General features: G+C 39.4%; 1 protein-coding gene across 4 annotated transcripts in view; it reads left to right on the forward strand.

Annotated features, from left to right (window-relative positions):
- TNFAIP8 (tumor necrosis factor, alpha-induced protein 8) overlaps positions 1–16,749 on the forward strand; it is a 133,762-nt gene extending 117,013 nt beyond the window's left edge. For 3 of the 4 annotated variants that reach the window (XM_010846606.1, XM_010846607.1, XM_010846605.1), the window contains one exon: positions 15,036–16,746. In XM_010846606.1, coding sequence (XP_010844908.1) covers positions 15,036–15,601 — 566 coding nt within the window. In that variant the 3' untranslated portion in view covers positions 15,602–16,746. Of the gene's footprint in view, positions 1–15,035 lie in introns of all 4 variants that reach the window. The other variant, XM_010846604.1, reaches the window with a different exon arrangement.
- Positions 16,750–25,168: the final 8,419 nt, after the last annotated feature.

A 25,168-nucleotide genomic window follows, 5' to 3' on the forward strand; every position in this document is an offset into this window, starting at 1 on the left:
CACATCATTTTGCTTTCCTTTTTTTCCCCCTCTCTCTTCTGATGTGTAAGGCCTAGCTTCTATTTTTTTTTTTTTTTTTTTTAGTTCGAGAAGTTGCTTTAGCTTGGGCAGTAGAGAAGCTCTAAGAGGTGAGATTATATAGCTGGCTCAGCCACATCACAGCATTTGCTAGAAACCTCATGAAGAGTATACATTCTCTTAATTTCACCTTTCTTACAGAGCAACCATGCACCGTAATGGACTGCCATGGACCCTAGCTCTGCCCATCGCTAAATGCCCTTGGACAAGTCCCTCGACTGTAGAGCCTCAATTCTCTCATCTGCTCCCTCAGGGTTACATAATAGTAAGAGGACCAAACCAGAACAAAGCTTTCATAAACACATGGAAGTGTTATCCTAAAAATATTTTGCAGACTATGGAGTGCCACGCAAATGTCAGCTGTAATTTGGTTGTCTGGTTGTCTCTGTTATATAGCCAGGAGCAGCCTAAGGAGACCTGAAAGGGTGTGCTGATCACCAATTCCAGTTTTAGGGGTGGCTCAGTAGCTAATCTGCATTCTAGTGTGTTGGCATTTTAAGTCTGTTACTGGTTTTCGTAGCACAGGAGTGAATATAAATATTCATGAGGAGCCAGGGCCTCTGGCAGGATGGGAGAACTTAGCGGGTGGAAAAGTATAGAACATCATGGGGCTTGTTTAGAGGACTTTCCTCTGTAATCTGGTAGAAGCTTGGCTTATATCAACAATGGAAAGGCTTCATGTCCTCAAGAAGGTATGTAAATAAACCCAGATTAATTGAAAAATCTTTAAGAAAAACATAAAGTATCCTAATCCCATATAATAAATAAGGAAGGTTTCATTTAATTTAAAAAGAAAAAGAATAGCTCACTAAAGTCAGTTTGGTATAAACACTTATAGGATATTTTTATTTAATTTCAAACTCATGTGAAGCCTAGTGATAGGTCCTGTTCAAGTTTTGATTAAAGTATCATATAAAGAGGGTAACTTTTCTGTTCTCTTTGAGGCCTAAATAGAATAAGCTCTATTGTGGAAATATTTTCTCTGGATTCTGTGTGCAAACTCAAATCTAGTTTTGGGTGAAAAAAAATTTGAGGAGTTACATCTGTTCATATGCTTCCATAGTGGCTCAGATGGTAAAGAATCTGCCTGTAATGCGGGAGACCGGAGTTTGATCCCTGGGTCAGGAAGATCCTTCTGGAGAAGGGCATGGCAACCCACTCCAGTATTCTTGCCTGGAGAATCCCATGGACAGAGGAGCCTGGCGAGCTACAATCCATGGGGTTGCAAAGAGTCGGACACGACTGAGGGAGTAACACTCTCACTTTCACTTACATCTGTTCATAGGCTATTTACAGCATGCCTTAATGGCAAAAGAATGTCTGTTGAAAATTATAAAGTGTTATGTTGTAGAAGTACACCTCAGAATAGGGATCTTCCACCACTACCCTCCATCAGAACCATCCATCACAGTGCTTCCTCCAAATACAGCTGCTTAGACTGCAGTCCTGAGGATTCTGATTCAGTAAGTCCAACAATGCATTTCTAGAAAACTCCAGACCTTCTGATATTCATAACCCTTGCCAAAGAGATTGCTGCCCATTTCCTGCTGTATCTGTTCTTTCCCTACCAAAGCTTTCTCAGAAACTGAGTACCACTGTAGTAAATTTTCCTGGCCTTGACAACAAATTATACATAGTTTGTGTTTAAGGTTTCTCTAAAGCGATGACCTAGTGGGGTGAGATGGTGGGGGGTGGGGCACAGGGTGAGAGGGAGGCTCAAGACAGAGGGGATATATATATATACTTATAGCTGATTCACATTGTTGTTCAACAGAAACCAATACAACATTGTAAAGCAATTATCCTTCAATTAAAAATAAAAAAGTTTCTCTAAAATCCATAGGACCCACATGCCTCCTTGGGTTTCTCACATATGGGTACACTGCTGGGCAGACTTTTTCGTTCCTAATTCTCTTGTCGGAATTCTGTAGGTCAGCTCTGGAATGTAGTCACATTTATTTTTGTTAAGGCAGAATCTTCTTTTTCTGCCTCTTGGGTCAGTCTCTACTTGTGAAACTTTCCTCAAACCTAATTTCCTTCCATTCCAGCAAAATTATCATTCCTTCTCTTTGCTACCATTGCTTTCAGGATTCTGCTGAGCTGTGTAAACCATCTGCTTCCTGCCTCCACTCCACCTTAGACTTGAGTGTCTGGACAGAAAGGATAGGTTGTTTATCTCTGAATCTGCAGTATCTGATACATTATGAACACTCAGAAGTTTTGTTGAATGATTCACGTCTTTGGGTTAATGTCCTGTCATCTCTCCTCACTCCTATTTCACAAGTCATGATCACAAGACTCTTATCATCCCACACCAGCTGAATGTCAACAATACCTACCTACCTTAACAATAGGGATAACAACATTAATGACCATAGTAATAATAGTTCACATTAATTGATGTTATTTTTTAACACCTGGAGCTCCCCTGAGCACTTTGTATGGATTATTCCCATTTAATCATCATAAAACCCTCAGGTATCCTCATTTGCATGTGGGGAAACTAAGGCACAGAGAAGTTAGGTAACTAGCCCCAGAGACCCAGCACTCAATAGCCAAACTAGGCTTCTGACCCCTGAACCCCAGGCTCACAGTCACCTTGTCTTTTTGCCTGACTGCCTGTCCTGCCCTCGCCTATTTACAGGAGACAATTATGAATCCATTCCAGAGGAATAGCAAGAGCTCAAGTTCATTTGTTAGCCAATAATTTTCACTCATCTTAGCCTACAAATTTGTTAATGGATCATCTGTGTAGTTTGAAAAACCTGAGTAGGTAAAGTTAAAATGTTCCTTTACTCCACTAATCCTCAAGACCTTTAATATTATTAGTACATTTTTTTGCAACTCAAATGGGACCCTTGTCCCTCATATACGCTATTTCCCAAACTTATTTAGCTAGAGGGAATTAGCCCTCACCCCTCGCTTAAGACTCTTAACTTCTTGAAGAATTGGGTTTTTGTTTTTAACATAATTCAGAATAAAAGCTGGCTGGTGCTCATGTGGGGTTCCCAAGAAATTTCTCAGGTCCTAAATATTTGGATAACCCTGACTTTTGACCCTTTCTTATTTAGTCTTGAGTGCCTTTAGTGCTTCAGTACTTAAGTAGTCTTTAGTGACCACTTACATTTACCTGCTGGAAGAGGCACAGATTTGTTGTCAGAGCATAATTGCTAATAGTACCGTTTGCAGAGGGATCCCATTAGGATGATAAACTGCACAACTTCTCTAATCATAACCTCCCCCTGCCCCAGTTAAGTAAAGACCTCTGTTTCAACCTTGCTACCTTCCCACCACTCACTGAAGGACTCTTACTGCTATCACATGAATGGGAATAAAGATAACAGCCATGTGCCTCTGGCATCTCACCATTTTATGTCCTAGTCGTGCAAGGAATTACAGAATTTCATAAATTGGAATTACTCGGTTTAATCTCTCATCATTCAAAAATAGCATTAATAAGAATTACACACCTGTAAGACTTCTTAATGCCTCTTGATGAGGGTGAAAAAGGAGAGTGACAAAGCTGGCTTAAAACTCATCATTCAAAAAACGTAAGATTGTGGGATTTGGTCCCATCACTTCATAGCAAATAGAAGGGGGAAAAGTGGAAGCAGTGACAGATTTTATTTTTTTGGATTCAAAAATCACTGTGGACAGTGACTGCAACCATGAAATTAAAAGACGCTTGCTCTTTGGAAGGAAAGCTATGACAAACCTAGATAGCATATTAAAAAGCAGAGACATCACTTTGTCAATGACAAAAGTCTGTATAGTCAAAGCTATGGTTTTCCTGCTAATCATATACGGATGTGAGAGTTGGGATGTAAAGAAAGCTGAGCACTGAAGAATTGATGCTTTTGAATTGTGGTTCTGGAGAAAACTCTTCTGAGTCCCCTGGACAACAAGGAGATCAAACCAGTCAATCCTAAAGGAAATCAACCCTGAATACTTATTGGAAGAACTGATGCTAAAGCAGAAGCTCCAACACTTTGGCTACCTGATGTGAAGAACCAACTCATTGGAAAAGACCCTGATGCTGGGAAAGATTGAAGGCAAGAGGAGAAGGGGATGACAGAGGATGAGATGGTTAGATAGCATCACCAACTCAGTGGATATGAATTTGAGTAAACTCTGGGAGATAGTGAAGGAACGGAAGCCTGGCATGCTGCAATCCATGGGGTGGCAAAGAGTCAGACATGCCTTAGTGACTGAACAACAACAAAAACCTCTTTACCCTGCTCAGTATCTGTCTATTCATATATATGCTCATTTGTGCAGAGAAGACAGCAACTCTGAAAGGATACCAAAAGAATAGTTGTCTCTGGAAAGCAGTGGTCAGGGTCAGGACTGTGCAGTGAGTAGCAAAGTTGAAAGTGAGACTTCTCACTTTAAATATTTATGTTATGGCTTTTGAGTAATGTAAGCATATTATTTTTTTTAATTTCATTTTAAAATGTTTTGAAACTACCTTGGGTTTTCCCTAGAAATACAGGCTATTTCAAACCCAGCTGGATTGATCTATTTTATTGAGTCCATTTCTTACCCCCAGGGAGACCTCGTATCTTTTTTTATTTTTCTTTTATTTCATTTCACTTTATCAAATATTATTAGGTCTTCCTGTTCCCATACTTCAAGAGAAAGTTTTTTTGTTGTTGTTGTTTTGTTTTGTTTTTATGCTTATATGGTATAGCAGAACTCTTAAGAGAATAGGTTGGAGTTAGACATCTGGGATCAAGTTCATCTCTTCCACTTACTGACTATACGAACTTAAGAAAGCAACTTAATTTCTCTGGGCCTCATTTACCATATCTGTAAATGGGGATAATAACCTCCCTCCTGAGATTGTTGTGAAGCTTCAGTAAGATAGTGCAGATTTAGGCAGTTCTGGGGATAATGTGGTATTAAGTTCAAAATACAGTGACTAGCCAGTGGGTTCTCGTGACTGTTAACCTCTCACTCTGAGTAGCCACAAAATCCATTTCTATTCCTGTAATCTCTGTTCTAATATTTACAAGACTGACATTCCATGGAATCCAACCATACCTCTTCATACAGATATCATCAACTTTCTTCCAACCCTGGTATTAGTGGATCTAGACACGTCAGGCATATCTTGTCAGAGTTTATGCTTCATAGAAAGCGATCAAGTCATCTCATGATTTATGGAGCAAATTAACTGGAAAAAAACAAAACAATAACAAAAAAACAGAGATGGAGTCTAATATGGAGTTAATGGTATTGAAACTTAGGAAATTAGATTTTCAATTTCAAAATCATCACAAAATTAAGCCACAGGCATCAAAAACAAATTGAACCCAAAATCAAAATGAAAAGATTCCAGAATTAAAACAACAAAAACAGCTCAAGACCACAAAGGGGAAAAGCTTCACAGTATTTTTTTCAGGACGTAATTTCTCTTGTCCACAAATTTGGAAAAATAGAAGATATAAGGAGAAACGAGTAGAAAGAACACAGTGTGTGCAAATATTGGATTTGAATTCCTGCTTCTCTACCTCAAGTGTATTAAATAAGGAAGCAAAACTTAGTGTGTGTTTGTGATCTATAGTCATGAGCCCAGAAGCACACTGCTGGAGTGTTCTCACTTTTAATGGTAAGGAACCCACCAGCCAATGCAGGAGATATAAGAGACCCAGATTCAATTGCTGGGTTGGGAAGATCCCCCAGAAAAGGAAATGAGAACCCACTCCAGTATTCTTGCCTGGAGAATCCTACAGACAGCGGAGCCTGGCAGGCTACAGTCCATCAGGTCGCAAAGAGTCAGACACGACCGAGTGACTTGGCACACACACACACAAATATAACTTAAGCCAGACCACCTTGAAAGGATGGCCCCTTAGTAGATGAGAAAACAGACCTGAAGAAAGTAAATTGGAGCCAAGTCGAAAACCCGGGACTCTTGACCTTGATCTTTTGTTTCCATCCATGCTGTTCTTACCTGCCTTTGCATCTCTGGTTCTCTGGAAAGCTTTGGAAAGTCTGGGGGTGAAGCTGTGACTTTATGGGGTAATCTTGTCTGCTGTGGGTTTTCACTTCGGCTTTATATTTGGCCCATTTTGTTTACATTTTACCCACTATCACACAGCTTTGTGAGGATGTTGATACTGTTTGTCTTTTTTCCTCTCCTCAGGATTTGATTCTGTTCTCCATGGGCCAGTTTTCCCTAGACAAAATATACTTGTGTTACCTATCAGAGTTCTGGTGGTACTGAAATCTACCTGAAAAAAAAAGAGAGAGAAAGAAATTCCCTGATAAAGAAAAATTTAATATATGTTAGTTTTTTTAATGTCATCATGGAAAAGATTCTATGACTCGTTATTCACTAAAGTATGTGAAGTCTCTATCTTCATACAGTCCATCAGGCATTTTGTATTTCTAAGCATTTTGTATTTCCATATTGAGTCCAGAAGGAGTTGATTGATTTTCACCAAATGTCATTCAGTACTAGAAAGCATCAGAAGGTATTTGAAGTTTAATTTGTTGACTTCTTTAAGCAAACCTGTGGAGAAAACTTCTGTGCCAGGTATTCTGTGAGATCCTCCTTCCTGGTCCATGTCCATTTATCTTTGCAGCAACTCCAAGATGTGGGGATCATTAATCCCATCTTGTAGAAAGAGAAATTGAGTCTCAGTAATATCCCTGTGCCTGTGTGCTCCATCGCTCAGTTGTGCCCAACACTTTGCAATCCCAGGGACTGTAGCCTGCCAGGTTCCTCTGTCCACAGGATTTTCCAGGCAAGAATATTGGTTGGAGTAGGTTGCCATTTCCTCCTCCAGGCGCTTCACTATCCAGGTATTGAACCCATGTCTCCTCTGTCTGCCTGTACTGGCAGGCAGGTTCTCTACCACTGAGCCACCTGGGAAGCCCATGGTATCCCTAAGCACTATGGCTTTATGGAACCGAGAGCTACAGAATATTGGACTTTTATTAGTACACTCTTCCAGGACCCTGGAAAAATTAGTTGCCATAGGAAACATGTATGAGTTCTCTCTAAACAATGATGTGTACTGCAGTTTTGTTTTTACTTCACATGGTTTTTAGGGAAAAATTCTATTCTGTGTTAAAGGGGATATTTTTAAGAAGATCAACTCATGACTCATAAAAAATACAAAGTGGACATGGCAAAGATATTGCTTAACTCGTTCATTAATGAGGAATTAGTAAGCTCTGATGATCGTTTCAAAGCGATTGCTTCATGCCACACAGGCAGACAAGAAAATGAGGAAGCAATTGCACCTCGAGTAGACAGAATTTATCTGTGTCTCTGTGGCCAGGAGCCAACTGCAGTAGTACCAGACTTGCTTAAGAGCTGTGAATCAACTATGTGCAGAACAAGGAAAGGAATCTGCAAGGGGGTGCTTTACAACTTCCAGGACTCCATGAAAAGCCATCCAGTGATTTATTTTTTTTTCTTTTGCCCCCCTTTAAAGTTACTGTCTTCCCTGACATTTGTCTTCTTTAATATGTTGCCTTTTAAAATGAGCATGTGCTTTTCTAAAGGTGGAAGGAGACACAGAGTGAATGACTTAGCTTGTCCCTGTGATGAGGCACACCACTGGTTTTCAAGCACGTGGGGTCAGCAAAATGTATGCTCCCCCAAATTTGCATTCAACATCAGGTTAAGAACCTTAGATGTATTGATTTTCCCAAGAGTATGTTCTTTTGTGTTAGGGTCTCCATCTGTGTGACCTGAAGGTGATAAGGGATTAAGGTTCCTGGCACTTGTCTTTTATTTCTGGATAAGATGGCCTCTGCTTGCTGCCCTGGTCATTGCTTTTGGCCCTTCCAGGGTCAGCCCCTCTCACAGTCTGAATCTCTACTGGTTCTGCTGGCTGTGGCCCTCTCCCCATCTCTCACTCTCTTTTTCTTTCTTTCTTTTGTTGTTTCTTCTCTACCCTGTTGAATTTTCCACCCTGGTATGTTTGTGTGGAGGCTGGGATCCACAATTCCTTTCTTTCCTCCTAGAGCGCTATCAAATCCTGATATAGGGGGTCAACTCTTAGCCATTTGACTTCTTGTGAAATGTTTACTGTTGGTTATGGCCACTTGTATATCCCCAAAGCAGTCTTTTTACTAAGTCCTATTTAGATTTGGAGTAATTCAAATGCAAGAGAGCTAAGGTTTTACACATTAGTTTAAAGAACTTCTGTTAACAGACCACAGCAGCCAGACATGCTGTCCAAATTGTTTTCTTTTCCATCCTTCCTAATACTGGGCCCACTGGATCAAATTTTAACTAGGCAAGAATTAGTAATGACATATACATGCATCTGTAGTCACCATTTCAAAGTTCCAAGTATAACAAATTTCATGGGTAAAGAAATTATGTGTTTGCAGGTGAGGTTATAAAGAAAGTGACTTGAGTACTTCACTATATTAGCAGTGTCTTAATTGGGATAACGTTATGTGTATGTGTGTGTGTGTTCAGTCACTTCAGTCATGTCTGAATCTTTGCGACCTTGTGGACCACAGCCCACCAGGCTCCTCAGTCCGTGGGATTCTCCAGGCAAGAATACTGGAGTGGGTTGCCATGCCCTCCTCCAGAGGATCTTTCCAACCCAGGGATTAAACCTGCATCTCTTGTGTCTCATGCATTGCAGATGGATTCTTTACCACTGAGCCACCTGGGAAGCCAATGTTATGGGTTTTGTTGTTGTTGTTCAGTCACTCAGTCATGTCCGACTTTTGGTGACCCCCATGGACTGTAGCATCCTAGGCTTCCCTGTCCTTCACCATCTCCCAGAGCTTGCTCAAACTCATGTCCATTGAATTGGTGATGCCATCCAACCATCCCATCTTCTATCATGTCCTTCTCCTCTTGCCTTCAATCTTTCCCAGCATCAGGGTTTTTTATAATGAGTTGGCTCTTTGCATCAGGTGGTCAAAGAATTGGCGCTTTAGCTTCAGGATCAGGCCTTCCAATGAATATTCAGGATTGATTTCCTTTAGGATTGACTGGTTTGATCTCTTTGCAGTCCAAGGGACTCTCGAGAGTCTTCTCCAACACCACAGTTCAAAAGCAACAATTCTTGGTGCTCAGCCTTCTTTATGGTCCAACTCTCACATACATACATGAGTACTGGAAAAACCAAGTTTTGACTAGATGGACCTTTGTCGGCAAAGTAATGTCTCTGCTTTTTAATATGCTGTCTAGGTTTGTCATAGCTTTTCTTCCAAGGAGCAAGCATCTTTTAATTTCATGGCTGCAGTCACCATCTGCAGTGATTTTGGAGCCCAAGAAAATAAAGTCTGTCACTGTTTCCATTGTTTTCCCATCTATTTGCCATGAAGTGATGGAACTGGATGCCATGATCTTAGTTTTTTGAATGTTATGGGTAACTTTTGTTAATTTCAGAAAACTATAGTTTTTCATTCATTAGTGTCATGAAAAGGTTTGTTTTTTTTCCCCCCTTCTGAGCACTTTTTCTTGTATAAAGGTGTCATTATATTTTGACACCATTATTTATCTCCAAATTTATAATTGTTGATACTAAAACCAGTATTCCCTAAAAATCAGTTTGTCTTACAACAAACATTGCCAAAATAGACTATTTGATTAAGCTAAGAAAGGAGATGTAAAGACATAGAGGAGAGGCAGTGAGATAAGCAGATGTCGAATAGCAGTCATACCTATTTCTGTAAACTATCTTAAATAGTTTTGATGTCATGGTAATCCTTTATATATATATATATATATAAAGCATAATTTCTCATTAGTCAACAACATAACATGTGTATTCTCAAACACAAGTAAATCAGTACTTCCAACACTTTCTTCTTTGAGAACATTTACTCATACATCTCAGTTGCTTCCTGGGCCTACCTTGGTTATATGTTTCATCAAAGATCCAGACAGAGTGAAAGGTGGGTGTATGTTTAATCTTCCACTGTAGCTCAAGACAGAACCAGTGCACCCTGCTTTTACACTAAATATTTGTATTATTGTCCTTTGAGGTTTTCTCATTGTACATAATAAGTCTTTCCTCTTTATTCTTTTATGTTTACATTTTTTAAAAATTATAGTTAATCTGCAAAGTTATATTAGCTTCACATGTACAGTAGAGTGATATATATTCAATTATATACTTTCAGATTATTTTCCATTATAGATCGTTATGAGACAGTGAAAATAGTTCTCTGTGCTATACAGTAGGTAGCACATATATATTAGGGGCTTCCCAGGTGGCACAATGGTGAAGAATCCACCTGCCAATGCAGGAGATGCAGGAAACATGAGTTCGATCCCTGGGTTTGGAAGATCCCCCAGAGTAGAAAATAGCAACCCACTCCAGTATTCTTGCCATGAAAAATTCCATGGACAGACTAACCTGGCAGGCTGCAGTCCACAAGGTCACAAAAAGTCAGCCATGACTGAGCGACTGAGCCCATTCACACATGTATGTGTTTATCTCATACTCCTAATTTATTCTCTCCCTCATCCTCTCTGGTAGCCATAAGTTTATTTTCTATGATTGTGAGTCTATTTCTGTTTTGTAAATAAGTTCATTTATATAATTTTTTTAGACTCCACACATATGAATGATATCATATCACTTAGTATGATAATCTCTAGGTCCATCCATGTTGATGCAAATGGTAATATTTCTTTCTTTTTTATGGTCGAATAATATTCCATTGCATATATGTACCACATCTTCTTTATCCATTCATCTGTTAATGGATACTTAAGTTGCTAAATCTTGCTCTTCAAAAGAACTGGTTGATGACAATAAGAGAAACCACAGTCTGAGGTGCACTTCAAAAGAAGAAAACCACATATTTAACTAGGTAAAGAAGACGTCTATTTCTCTAGCTTTTACAACAAAGCACCCACATATGTATTTAGGGCTCTCAGTTTTCATGTCACCATGTGTTCATGGAGAAGTGTTTAAATATAGTGAAGAGAGAGGGGCAGTTAACTTCTGCTTCTGTCAGGAGTGTCAGATACCAGGTACCCTCATGGGCCTAGAGGGACGACACAGTGAATAATATATATAACTTCTGCTCTCAGAGTGCGTAGATTCTAGTAAAATAAGACAGACAATGAAAACGTAAGCAAATGATGAGGATTTCAGGAACAAGAAAGTATGATGGTTAGCAGAGAATTTAAGTGAAGCATTGTTTTCAGATTTACATAAAAACCCTGGCTGCTGTGTGGGAAGAGATTGGGTAGGGGCTTGGATTGGGGCTGTGGTCCATGGAGATAGAGGGAAGTGAATAGAATTTAGAGAATTGGAGGAAGGTAGAAAGAACTTGGCACTGGACTAGCTAAGGGAGGGGATGGTATGGTGAACAACTCTCAGGTCTCTGACTTGAGCACATGGATAGAAGGGATGCTGTTAATTAAGATAGTAAAGAGTGGAGGAGTAGCAATCTGGGGACAGGAAGGAATCAAGGATTCAGTTTTGGACATGGTACATTTGAGATGCCTGCACAATAGCCAAGGAAAAGAAAAACCTTGAGTGTGTTTGCAAAATGAGTCTGGAAAGGAGGTCAGGGCTGAGTTGCAATGGTAGGAATCATTGGCCTGTGGGTGATATCTGAAGCCATGGAAGGGGATGAGATCACTCAGGGACAAGGATTGTGAAGCAGAAAAATGTGGTCCAGGACTAGCTGTGAGATACACCAGACATTTCATCAATCTAGTGGAGGATGTAGCACTGACAAACAAGCCTAAGCAGGAGTGGCTAAAGGCAGTTAATTTGCAAGGAAAAAAAGCAATCATATTTCATGATCACAGACCACACAATCCTGGCCAGCAACTCTCAGCCACAACTCCCAGCTGGCCCTGAAGAGGCCTTCACTAATGGAAAGAAATGTACTGCATGTATGTCTTCCCCACGGAGCAGGGAGCAACAGCTTCATCCTCATTTTCAAAGATGACTGTATTGGATATAATCCAGAGGGTAAAATGCAAGTGTGAAGCTGCTGCTGTATTTCTGGAGCAGGGTTTGAAGTTCCTCTGAAACGAATGTGAAACCTCAGAGATCAACTTCTCTGTCCTGGTTCAGATTTGGTTCTCAGTAAATGAGGAACGATCTTGCTTCATGGGCAGCAGCCTTTCTCTTGCAAGAAGTTAAATGTGCTACACCAGAGAGTTATTATTGTCTTTATTTGCAATTAAATGGAACATTTAGGTTTAATTTTTAAAAGTAGCCTACTAGAGGTACAAACTTGCAAGTCCAGCCTTAGAAAGAGGAGCACAGGAGAGTCTTTTGAACTCTCTTTCTGGTTTGGGTTATTTCAGAATGTACTGTATTGCCATTTCATAGGCATTGCAGTAAATTCCTGATGGGATGTTTGTAGACTGTGCCACATTCTAATCAATTAAAAACAGAATAACCTTTAAAATTTATATAAAATAAATTGCTGAAATCCTAATTAGTTACTGTGTATCTGAAAATTTGGGAGTATCCCTTCTTATATAGTGTATGGGCTTCCCTGGTAACTCAGACAGTAAAGAATCTGCCTGTAATGCAGGAGATCCAGATTTGATTCCTGGGTCAGGAAGATCCCCTGGAGAAGGGAATGGCAACCTATTCCAGTATTCTTGCCTGGAGAATCCCATGGACAAAGGAGCCTGGCAGGGTACAGTCATGGGGTCGCAAAGAGAAACAGAATAGCCTTTCAACTTTATATGAAATAAATTCCTGAAATCCTAGTGTGTCTGAAAATTTGGGGATATCCCTTCCTATATAAATCAGGTTTATCATTTGTAGAGGTCTGTGTCTTAAGTTCAGTCATGGAAGATGGTCCCTGGTCTTATTAATTTGATAATACTAACTACATGAATGAACTACGTTCATTTTGACATAAATTCTTTAGTGTGAGACCATGCACTCTTGCAAACCATTGAAAAGTAGGAATAAATAGTGAACTACTACTTAAATGAGCAAAGTATTAAAAAGCCTGAAAACTTTCAACAAGTTGGCTATTTCTCATGCTTTTTCACTTTCCATTTCTTTCTCAAAATCTATTTCAGTTCTTCTGCAGTTTCAGTTCATGTTTCACAAGTTTAAATATCGACATTTGTGAAAGGACCATCTCTAGTTCAATCAAGATGTTCTTTCAGGGTGTATGGACATGTAAAGTTCTGAGTGACATCCTGGTAATTAGGTAATTCACAGCTACTTGCACTGTATACCATGAGCTACTTTGGCCCTGATTTCAAATCTGACATGGCAGTTCCACATCGAGGGAGTTACTTTCTTATAGACCTTCCCAGCCTGGTCTTGGAAGTAGCTACCTTTTTGTTTTCTAATGTTGCTAACATGTTCAAGCTAGAAATAATTTCCTAATTATTTCTAATAACATCATTGATGCCCTGACTCATTCCTGCATATCTGTATTTTTAAGCTTTTCATCTTTCATTGCTGAGTGACTGCTTTCCAACACTCAGGCACCTCGGAGAAGAGGGAGGGAGCACAGTGGTCATGAAGCAGCATGCACAAAGTGGGGACAATTCTGGAGAGGAGAAAAACTAAACTTGGTTTGGGGAATAAACATTTATTGAGCATATTCACTGACTGGCTATAAATAGGGAGCATCACAGTGTCTTATTAATACTTAATACATACAACTCTGCTTGTATGTTTAATCTCTGTCCAGTTAAGTTATGATAATTCCAGAAGTGAACTCTAAGGATCTGCTTTCTCAAAATGTGTTCTTCATGTGGCACATTTCATTAGCTCATACTGAAGGATTATTTCCTCAAATCATATAAAAATGTAAAGGGCACAGTGGCCATTCATTAGATATAGCAAGTGACAATGAGTTCTCCAGAGAATATTTCTTTCCAACACTCCTCTCTGGAGAGTTGACACTCAGTGTGGTTAGGATGATCAAACTGGTAGGTGCTGACCAGTGGCTCAGGCAATTTGACTTTTTGCAGATTTTGGACTACAGAACAAGGTTTTCTTTTTGATTAGCTTCCAAATCAAATTTATCAATTTATTCAGTATCTTAGCTCTGTCACTTTTTTCCTTTTCCTTTTAAATGGATTTTGTTAAATTGTTCTCGATTACTGTTGCTTGGAGAACAATTGTGGAGTTGACTTTATATTCCTTATGTGATTCTTATAAAATTTAAACTAGGGAAAAATTGCATAAAAACTTACTCCTTGTGAAACATACTATCTTTATGATCAGAGCCCTTTAACTTCTTTTTTTAAAATTTTAACTTTTAAAAAATATTATTGGAGTATAGTTTATTGACAGCATTGTATTAGTTTCTGGCGTACAGCAAAGTGATTGAGTTATACATATACATATATTAATTCTTTTTCAGATTTTTTTCCTGTATGGATTATTACAGAATATTGAGTAGGGTTCCCTGTGCTAGGGTACTTGGTGTGTAAGTCCTTAATTATCTACTTTATATATAGTAATGTGTGTATGATAATCCAAAGTTCCTTATTTATCCTTCTCCCACCCCCTTCTCCTAGAGCCCTTTAACTTCTAAATGAAGTATTGGCTATAAAGAAGAAGGTATAAATAAAATACTTGAATTGCCAAAAAACCTTCAAGATTATGCATGTCCGACTCTGTGCAACCCCGTGGATGGCAGCCCACCAGGCTCCCCCGTCCCTGGGATTCTCCAGGCAAGAACACTGGAGTGGGTTGCCATTTCTTTCTCCAATGATGCATGCAAGTGAAAAGTGAAAGTGAAGTCGCTCAGTCGTGTCTCACTCTTAGCGACCCCATGGAGTGCAGCCTAGCCACCCATTAATTTCACCAGTGAGAATAACCTAATTTTGCCCCCCAAATGTAGGAAAATTATTTTAGTTCCTTTCTGAACCAAGAGCTAATGTTAGTAGGTGGGAGGCAAACCATAGAGTAAGAACATCAGAAGGAAAATACTTCTCCAGATGAGATTTTTAATTTGCTCCTCTCTCTGATCTTTACTGAATTTTTATCTCTCCCCTCCCCTTTTGTTTTCAGTGGCTACAGATGTCTTTAATTCCAAAAACCTGGCCGTTCAGGCACAAAAGAAGATCTTGGGCAAAATGGCATCCAAGTCCATCGCAACCACCCTCATCGACGACACAAGCAGTGAAGTGCTAGATGAGCTCTACAGGGTGACCAAGGAGTACACCCAGAACAAAAAGGAGGCAGAGAAAATCATCAAGAACCTCATCAAGACCGTCATCAAGCTGGCCATCCTTTACAGGAATAACCAGTTTAACCAAGACGAGCTGGCACTGATGGAGAAATTTAAGAAGAAAGTTCATCAGCTTGCTATGACGGTGGTCAGTTTCCACCAGGTGGACTTCACCTTTGACCGGAACGTGCTGTCCAAGCTGTTGAATGAGTGCAGAGAGATGCTGCACCAGATCATCCAGCGTCACCTCACCACCAAGTCACATGGACGTGTTAACAACGTCTTTGATCACTTCTCAGATTGTGATTTCTTGGCGGCCTTGTATAATCCCTTTGGAAATTATAAACCCCACTTACAGAAACTGTGTGATGGTATCAACAAAATGTTGGATGAAGAGAACATATGAGCAAGTGAGTTGAAGTTGTGACTGCTCATGATTTATTTGAAGACGGAGCTCTGCTGATTTATGAAGGAAAAAACAAGAATGCTTTAAAAGATTACACATATTTCAGAAAGACTGCCCAATTCAGTTGTCAGACATTAATGGTAATGTTTTATGAGGCTTGTTTTATTTGAAGAAAAATGTATTGCCAAATATTCTGGTTAAAAGCTTCCCAACAGTTAACAGATCCTGGGAAAGATGTATGGTTGCATGATGCAAATACAGAGTTATTTAGAGAAAGATACGTGTGGCTCCAAACCTCAAGACATCTTTTTTTAGGGCAGTTGTGTTGGTGGCACATTGGATATTTCTAACGTGTACAGAGTTGTGTATTTTGGTTCACCTTTATTCCTTACTATGTACGTGTACCTCTTTTAAAAAGCCAAGAACCCTCTCTTACTGTCATTTCTCCTTTGAAACAACTCCATTTTCAGGTTTACCTTTTGTTAAAGATTCTCTTGTTAAAGACTTTCTAATTGACATTCAAAAATTCCATCTTAATTAAGAATTAAGACATTCAAGTATTAAGACAGTCAAATTGAACCCTCAGAAAAATAGAAAACCTCTTCTCTGAAATCACTATTCTAGAAATAAATTGTATTTGACATTATGAATAATTTAGTCTAATGTAAGACTATGCTTCCGGAATTGAGTCCTGTTTCTTAGTAGCAACAGTAATACTTCCTCAAACATGAAAATTCCCCAAAATGACATGCCATTTGCCTTGAAATGCTTGCTGAGGGCTTAACTTGTATGTCATCTTGAAAATGTGCTGATGGAATCTCCATTTTTCATATCTAGTTTAAATGTAAGAAAAAAAGAAAATGTAGATCATTCCTGATATTGGGTCTATAAAAAGTAAGTGCTTTTAAGAATGATAAAACAATCTATACTTTAGTGATGAGCCCATCAGAATAATTTAATATAGGAGGAGGAGAGGCAGAAGGGAAGAACGAATCTTGCTACAAGAACATGAGAATGAATGCATTTCAATGTTTAGTAAGGTTTGATAGGTAAATAAAGTGTTACTTTTTTATTTAACTGATAAGATTTTGCTGTTTTGTTATTTGCTGTTTTGATGAGTAAACCAAAGAATATTTGCATTCCAAGCAGTTTGTGTGTTGTTTATATATAATTTTATATGTATGAATGATAAAGTAAGCATTTGCTTATTTTGTGAAAAAGAAACCTGCTGGCTAACTCTATCTCCTAGGAAATAACAGACTTGGTCACCAGCACTAAATATTTGCATTGTCACTATGTCTGTGATTTAGTGTTCTCCTTTGCCTTGAATTTGCCTTCCTCCCAGAATATTTATGTTAAAATAATAGCTTACCAGCAAAGGTCCTACAACTAAAATTTGCTATAGGCTAAAGGAGATCAGCCCTGGGATTTCTTTGGAAGGAATGATGCTAAAGCTGAAACTCCAGTACTTTGGCCACCTCATGCGAAGAGTTGACTCATTGGAAAAGACTCTGATGCTGGGAGGGATTGGGGGCAGGAGGAGAAGGGGACGACAGAGGATGAGATGGCTGGATGGCATCACTGACTCGATGGACATGAGTCTGAGTGAACTCCAGGAGTTGGTGATGGACAGGGAGGCCTGGTGTGCTGCGATTCATGGGGTCGCAAAGAGTCGGACATGACTGAGCGACTGATCTGATCTGATCTGAAAGAAAGTGGTAGCTTTCTCTGGGACCCTCATGTGCTTATCTGAGTCAAGCAACAGAGGAAAACAGTCTCTCCCTATTTGATGTTAAATCCTGACACCAAACTTTGAACTGAAATTACCATCCTCCCTTCCCCAGGCCAGTAGGTGACCACTGTAAGTTATAGCAATAGCATAGTGATTGCAGAATTGGTCCCTCTAGCTTCAGAGACTGCTAAATGGCTTACAGATTTAGTTTGGCAGCCTTTCTTGACCAGCTCTGGGAAAACCAAGAGTGTGTTACATGGAAGCTACTGACCTAGGGCATTCTGTGTTCTCCCGGATTCCCTCAGCAGGGAGAGTGTGGAAAATGAAGTACCCAGGCAATTGGCGGGTGCTTCTTGCTCATCTCTAGCTATAAACAGGACCAAACAGAGAGTGAGAACACCTAGGAGTAAATTTAGATGAGTCTGGACACTTTGGGATCATAAATTTGTACCTTCAGGATAGCAGTCAGATGTGCATGGGGCAGGGGAAGAGCAGCCCTGAATTTCACACAGAAGGAAGGCAGTGAGGAGTATCTTGAAGCAGGGGAACCTGTTTGCTCCCCTGTTTCAGCATCATCTTCTGAGGGAACCCATCTCCTTACCCATCCTGTGCCTGGAAGGCATGACTCAGAAGAATCAGTGTCAGTTTTCATCAGCAAGTTCATTTCTGATGAAACAGAAATGTGCCTGAGTTTATTTGAGGTGGAAAGCTGGAAAGAATACGAATGTGCTTAGGATAGATAATTCTGAGCCAAGTTCATAGTCATTTTAGGGTCTTATGAAAAACTGAATCTTTTTATTACATTTTAGAAAAAAATCATGAATTGTATTATAATTGGTTTTTTAAAATTTCATTCTGATGCCTTCTCTGCAAACTTTATGAGCTAATTTATTAGGTGAGTGATAATGCTACTGTTAACAACTGACACTACAGAGTAGATACTATGTGCCAGGCATAGTAACTCATTCAGTGCCCACCACAACCTTCACTGTTCTACAGATGAGGAAATTAAGGCGAGAGAAACTAGGGAATTTGCCTGAGGTCACGTAGGTCTCGTGTCAAAACCAGTTTATATTAATAAAACCTTATTTTCATTTAATGATGATATAGGGGGAAAAAAAACAGTCCTAGAAACATCATTAGCTCAGAGAGGAGTGGGCAGTGTCCTTCTGAAATGGATTTTCACATAATGGCATTTTAGAAGGTATTTAAATCATACAGATCTGACCCGTTCTGGGTATGGTTTTATGCAAAGAAATCTTAATGAAGTTTTCAACATGGCTCCTAATTTGGGGGCATTTCATGGTTCAAATTTTTGGTCCCTTCTGGAACTTCAAGGTGCTTCCAATTAACAATAACTTTGAACACTGACTCCTGCAGTATGGTATGCCTCCCCCACCAGGTGGGCTTTCTGTGGATACTCATGGCACTCTACGTGCCCGCAACCAAGACAAGCAGAGGTTCACCACTGTATTCCCCAGAAGAGGTATGGCATTGATTTAAAACTTCAACATTATTTTCCAGGTTGAGAAACTGGAAACATCGGAGCAAGTAAGCCTAAAAATAGCCTTGTGTTTTTCTGGTTACTATATCTTTCATATAGAACTCAAAATTAGTGAAAAGAAGACCAAATGTTAGGAACTTTAATGGCACAGAAATAATGCTTCTTTTTTTGTCTTATAAACCAGTTCTTTTTTAGATTTTTTTCTCCCACCACATTACTGCTTAAAAAAAATAGAAAATTTAAACTTTCTGGTGGATTCCTCCCCATTAAAGGACTAAAATCACATTTTTTTTGTGCTCTGTACATATCAATTGGATTCTTACTGAGCATTTTAATTTATCCTTGAGATACTTGATGAGAGCACCTAAGTTATAATTTAGCATACAGATAAAAAATGTAAGATGAATGTGCCCATCCATATGATGAAGTATTTGTAGTAAAAAGTTAAGTACTATTTAACTGCTAGGAAATTAAAATATCCTAATAAAAGCAAAATTAGAATGTTAATAGTATTTATACTATGTTTTCATTTTTATCCAATCTTACATTTCCATACTGGCATTATCTAAATTAGTTGAACTTTGCAGTGTTCCAAAAAATCACTGGTTTACTCGATCTATTGCATTTGTGGGCATAAAGCTTCTATATTATTTGTTTGGCTCAAAGCAGGTTTTAGTACCCTGTGTTGTTTATGACATACAATTGTATTCTAGCTCAGAAATAATTTTCTTTGCTGGGATTCAATTTTAAGTCTTTATAGAAACCCCCTAATGAATCACTGAGTCACTAACCAGAAAAATGAGTTGACTTTTTGCTTGCAAAACAGGAGAGTAGGAAAATATTTAGAAGCTTATAATCTCATATCACCATCATGGCAAACTGTTGGAAATCCATTTTCTCTTTCACTGAGGTGTCCTGCTGGTTACTTGCATGTGCCCAGAGCCAGAAAGACAGGTTTCTCTCTGGAAATTTCCCAAAATGGAAACATTTTTATATAATATTGATTCATGTCTGTCTAGCCGAAGATGTATTTTCCATCTAGCAAGAATCATCAGCCCCAAGTTATAGGGGTACAAGCTACTCCAAAGACATCCTGTCTGCTGAGCCCTGAAAAAGGATACAGACAAGTCAGCCAGCGTTCACAGTTAAGAGAAAAACATCTGTGCCTCGGAAAATATTCTTAAGTATAGAGCATTGTGCTCTGTGTCCACCAAATTTCCATGCAGTCTTTGTAAGGGTAGCCAGCCAGTGGGTAAGGCCCCTCATCTTCCTTCATGGGTGGCTAAGGAAATTCTTTGCTTTCCCCACCAACAACTGCATAACTGTATTTTTGCCTCGTGGAAATAATTGGCTGATCAGGCACTTGGGGTTTGTTCTTACCACAGGGAAAGAATATTTGATTTTTTAAAGTATGTGTTTTGATTTGCAGAATGATCCAAAACAATATACTTCTTTGTACTTTGGTTTTTCCATTTAAAAGCTTACAGATGCATGAAGTCATTTGAAACTGCCTGATGTGAGGTATAAACACAAGACAGAGAAGTGAAAACTCTGAGTTTACCTACCTAAATGGTCACCATTATCTGGGATGATTGACATTTTATAAGAAGCTCAGGTTTCATATTCCTGGAAGTGGGCTTTTATCAGCCAACCCTCACCCGTTCTAAGTGACTTGTTAGCTCTCTTCTAAGACCGCTTGTTTTCACTAAAGGGTAAATACTTGCCAAGCAAATTTGCAAATATTTATAAGACATCTAATGTCCTAGAGGAAGACTTGCTGATGATTAGATAAAAGGGCCAGGATTATTGCTGCTCCCCAGTCGTATGGACTTTGTGCTCTCATGACTGAAGAGGCACGTTTTTAACTTGCTAAAATAGTCACTGAACAACGTGAAGTGAAATCCATGAGTAGAAACGTTCCATAGTATTTTCAGACATTATGTGTCCGAGCTTGGCATCTTTTCCTCCTGGGGACTCACTGTAGGGTGGCCAGGGGAGCCCAGCAGTGTCCAGAGGGCATGTCTGGAGCAATTGAAACCAGTGTTCCCAGCTCCTTGTCTGCCAGGGAGCTCTCTTTCCTTATCTTTAAATTTTGGATGAAATCAACTACCTCATAGTTTCATTTTAAGGATAAAATTAAACAAAACACGAAGAGCTTTGAAACCTCCTAAAGACTATTCCTGTGTGAGGTATTGTTTACATAAGCTATGAAAATAAGCCTGGAGCCTAAAACAAAATATACAACTTCTGCAGCCTGAGAGAATTTTATTAAATCTGAGTCCTCTTTAAAAAATGTTTCTTGCTTTCAATTTAGGAAAATTGTTTTGAGTTGAATTATTAATCGTTTGTGACAGTTACTTATGTGTGATCTCTTAGCCAATTAAATTCTGAATGTCTTCAATTATTTTATCATTCTGCTGGTTTTAGTTACCTGGTGCTACCTAACAAGCTACCGCAAAATGTAATGTTTTAAAACAACAATTGTGTTACGGCTCATGATTCTTTGGGGTAACTGGGCAGTTTTCTTTGATGGGATCTTACATGGTTGCAGTCAGCCAGTCGCTGAGACTGATGTCTTGAGAGATTTGACCGTGCTGCTGGAGTGGCTGAGCCTCTCCTCTTCCTGAGGTCTCTGGTTACTATTACTCAGGATATGCCCTAAGTGCAGGAGCAGAAGTTTCTAGGCCTTCTTAAGGTGGATACCCAGAACAGGCACAGTGTCACTTCTGCTTCATTCTGCTGGTTGAAGCAAGTTGCAGGCTCTGCATAGGGTCCTCGAGACTGCCATCAGGACTGCAGCTTCTCTAGAAGAAAAGAACTCAGAAATACTATCATACTCACAGTTAAGATTTACTCCAGTGAAAGGGCACAGGTTAAAATCAGCAAAGGAAACAAGAGCATAGAGCAGAGTCCAGGAGAAACCAAGTGCAAGTGTCCGGCTGCGCTTTGCCGGTGGAGTTTTACAGATAACACTGAATTGTCTCAGCACTGGTGTGTGATAACACACACAAAGTGTGGCCAACCAGGGAGCTCACCTGAGCCTTGTCCAAGGTTTTTATTAAGGGTCAGTCTCATAAGCGTGGAATGCCCACGTGATTGACCAGAGTTACTCGGTCTCCCTATCCTCCAGAGGTCAAACTGATACAGATGGGTTCAGAGTCCAAGATGAACAAAAACAGGTGTTTACCATCAATCACACAGTTAACATGAACTATCTGGTTATGACTTAAGGCACTGGATATACACAGGGACTCTTATCAGACAGAATATGGCAAGGTCTTAGAGATTACCTCCCAGGAGCTAGTCAGAGGTCAGTCCTCTCCTTAAAAAGTACAGAGTCTGACCATCCCAAGCCTGCTGAGTTGTTCTTTTATTATGTATGGGCCCAACTCCAATTTAGTCTAGGAAGGACTACACAAGGGCACGGATTCTAGGATGAATGATTGTGAGAGCCATCTTTGAAGAGTAGGTACTGTATCATTATTTTCCCCCCATGGCTCCAACAGAGACAACAGAGTATATAGGGAATTTGGGTTTCTTCATGGAATAGTTTATTTTAACTGAAACTGAATATATACATATATATACACACATTTATATAATTATATATATTTATATGTATATAAAATGAAATTATATAATGAAATGGGCTAAAGTTGTCCATGTGAAAATGTGAGTCCCATCTATGCCTGATGTATTAATCCTTTCAATTTAAGAAATGATGATTGAACACCTATTATGTGCCCAACGTCAGGCTGGGATTTGGAACCACAGTAACTCCTGGTTCCTATACCTGAGGAGTTTACTGACTGATGAGGACACTGACAGTGTACAAGTAAGTTACCAATTCCAGGGATGAGGGGGAGTCCAAAGCTTTGTTAGCTTCACATAGGCTTTCTGGCTTTAACATTTTCAGTTTCTTGAGTGTTAAATGCATATCTTACAAGTAATAAGCTCAGAGACTTCCCTGGTAGTCCAGAGGTTAAGACTCTCTGCTTCCAGTTCAGGGGGCATGGGTTTGATCCCTGGTTGGGGTACTCAGATCCTCAATGCCATGGCATTGCCAAAAAATAAAGTTTAAAAGCAATAAGTTCAAAGCAGTGGCAGATTTCTTTTTCAAAATCAATGGAATGTGTGTGTGTGTATAGCTAAAATAAAAATGTTTACAGGCCATATTTTTTCGTTCAAAATAAAAATGACTGTAAATAAGTCCCTGGCAAAATATTGATTACAAGCTATACTGAATGGAAGAATCTAAAAGAAAACTAAGAAGCAATATTTTAATTAATGCTTAATTAATTAATTCTTGGAAGTATCTGAGAAATAGCAGTAGGAAAGACTTTTTTAACTTTGTTGAGGTATTGTTGATTTAAAATATTGTGCTAATTTCTGCTATACTGAAAAGTCATTCAGTTATACATATATTCTTTTTCATATACTTTTCCACTGTTTTACCTGGGATGTTGAATAGAGTTGTGTTGTATTTTAGATTCCATGTATAAATGATATCATGTGGTATTCATCTTTCTCTTTCTGACTTTGCTTAGTGTGATAATCTCTTAAATCCATCCATGTTGCTGCAAATGACATTATTTCATTCTTTTTATGGCTGAGTACTATTCCATATGTGTGTGTGTGTATATATATATACATACACACATATACACCACATCTTTATCCATTCATCTGTCTATGGACATTTAGGTTGTTTTCATGTCTTGGCTATTGTAAATAGTGTTAGTATGAACATAGAGAAGGAAAGGATTTTTAAGTCTTTTTTTTTTTTTTCCTAGAAATAGATTGCAGCCCAACTTGCAAAGTTAGATAAACTCTGGTTTCATATCCTCATTTTCAGTGATGTATATCTATGTCCCTTGAGGCCTCAGGCCAGGACACAGAAGTATATGATTGAACTGACCCAGGGAGGATGACCCTTCCATGTTCCTTTCCAGCCACGCCACTGAACCAGATCTCATGGGTCCTGCCCATCATTTGGTTCTGTCTGCTCTCTTATCACTAATCACTACCCTGAGATCCTTGAGTCTGGGAGAAGAAACATTGACAAACAGCACGTGCTCTTACTGGCAAAGGAATGGAGCAGGCCCAAGAACAGCCTGAGGATGAAGCCCTGGGTGGGGTTTAGACGCTGACTGTGTTCCATCACCAGTGGAAGTTTCCTTGTGGCTCTAGACAAGGTAGAGGTCTTTTCCTTTTCACTGGGTTACATTCAGAGAGTTGGTGTCCGAAGTCCTATTTGGGTAAATCACACTTCCCAGTACATGCTAATGTGACAGAATTTTTTAATTTCTTCTGATTGCAAAATATGGTCTTTGAAGTTTTAGTTTGTTTTATCTATCCTTTGAAAAGACTCTGATGCTGGGAAAGATTGAGGGCAGGAGAAGGGGACGACAGAGGATGAGATGGTTGGATGGCATCACTGACTCAATGGACATGGGTTTGGGTGCACTCTGGGAGTTGGTGATGGACAGGGAGGCCTGGCGTGCTGCGATTCATGGGGTCGCAAAGAGTTGGACACCACTGAGTGACTGAACTGAACTGCTCTATCCTTTGACTAACCACACAACTTCAACCAAGAATAAATACTATGTAAACATGACCGATGGCTGAAAAACCTATCCTTTGTTTTGAACTATGTTCTAAAGTTTGGCTTTTATTCATTAGCAGACCAAGAAGGACAATGGCATCTCTAATATGCATTAAAGTCGAGTTTGCCACGCTCTCCTCTTCCAGACTTTAAAAGCAGCGATCTCACTGATGGTGCATTGGCTCCTGTTCCTTTTAGTGTCAGGGAAAGGGAAGCAGCCATCTTGGAGAGAGGCTCTCACCTCCTGGTCGCTGTCAGTAGAGAATGAATTTGGAATCTGAGACAATCTAAACTTGTCAATCATGTTCCAATGGTGGTATCAATACAGATGTTAACCCTGGGGGCTTACCTTTAATTATTCTGTTTGGTTCTCATATTTTTTATAATTAATTTTATTGGAGAGTAGTTGCTCTACAGGTTCCCATAATATTTAAGAAAACCATTCTACACATATGTGAAGAGTATAGTTTTGTGAAAGGAACCTGAAATTCTAAATTGGTATGAAAGTTCAGTTCAGTCGCTCAGTCATGTCCAACTCTTTGCAACACCATGAATCGAAGCACGCCAGGCCTCCCTGGCCATCACCAACTCCTGGAGTTCACTCAAACTCATGTCCATCGAGTCGGTGATGCCATCCAGCCATCTCATCCTCTGTCGTCCCCTTCTCCCTCCTGCCCCCAATCCCTCCCAGCATCAGAGTCTTTTCCAATGAGTCAACTCTTCGCA

This window comes from Bison bison, unplaced genomic scaffold, assembly GCF_000754665.1.
Source record: "Bison bison bison isolate TAMUID 2011002044 unplaced genomic scaffold, Bison_UMD1.0 scf7180017864238, whole genome shotgun sequence".
Taxonomy (NCBI): Eukaryota; Metazoa; Chordata; class Mammalia; order Artiodactyla; family Bovidae; genus Bison; species Bison bison.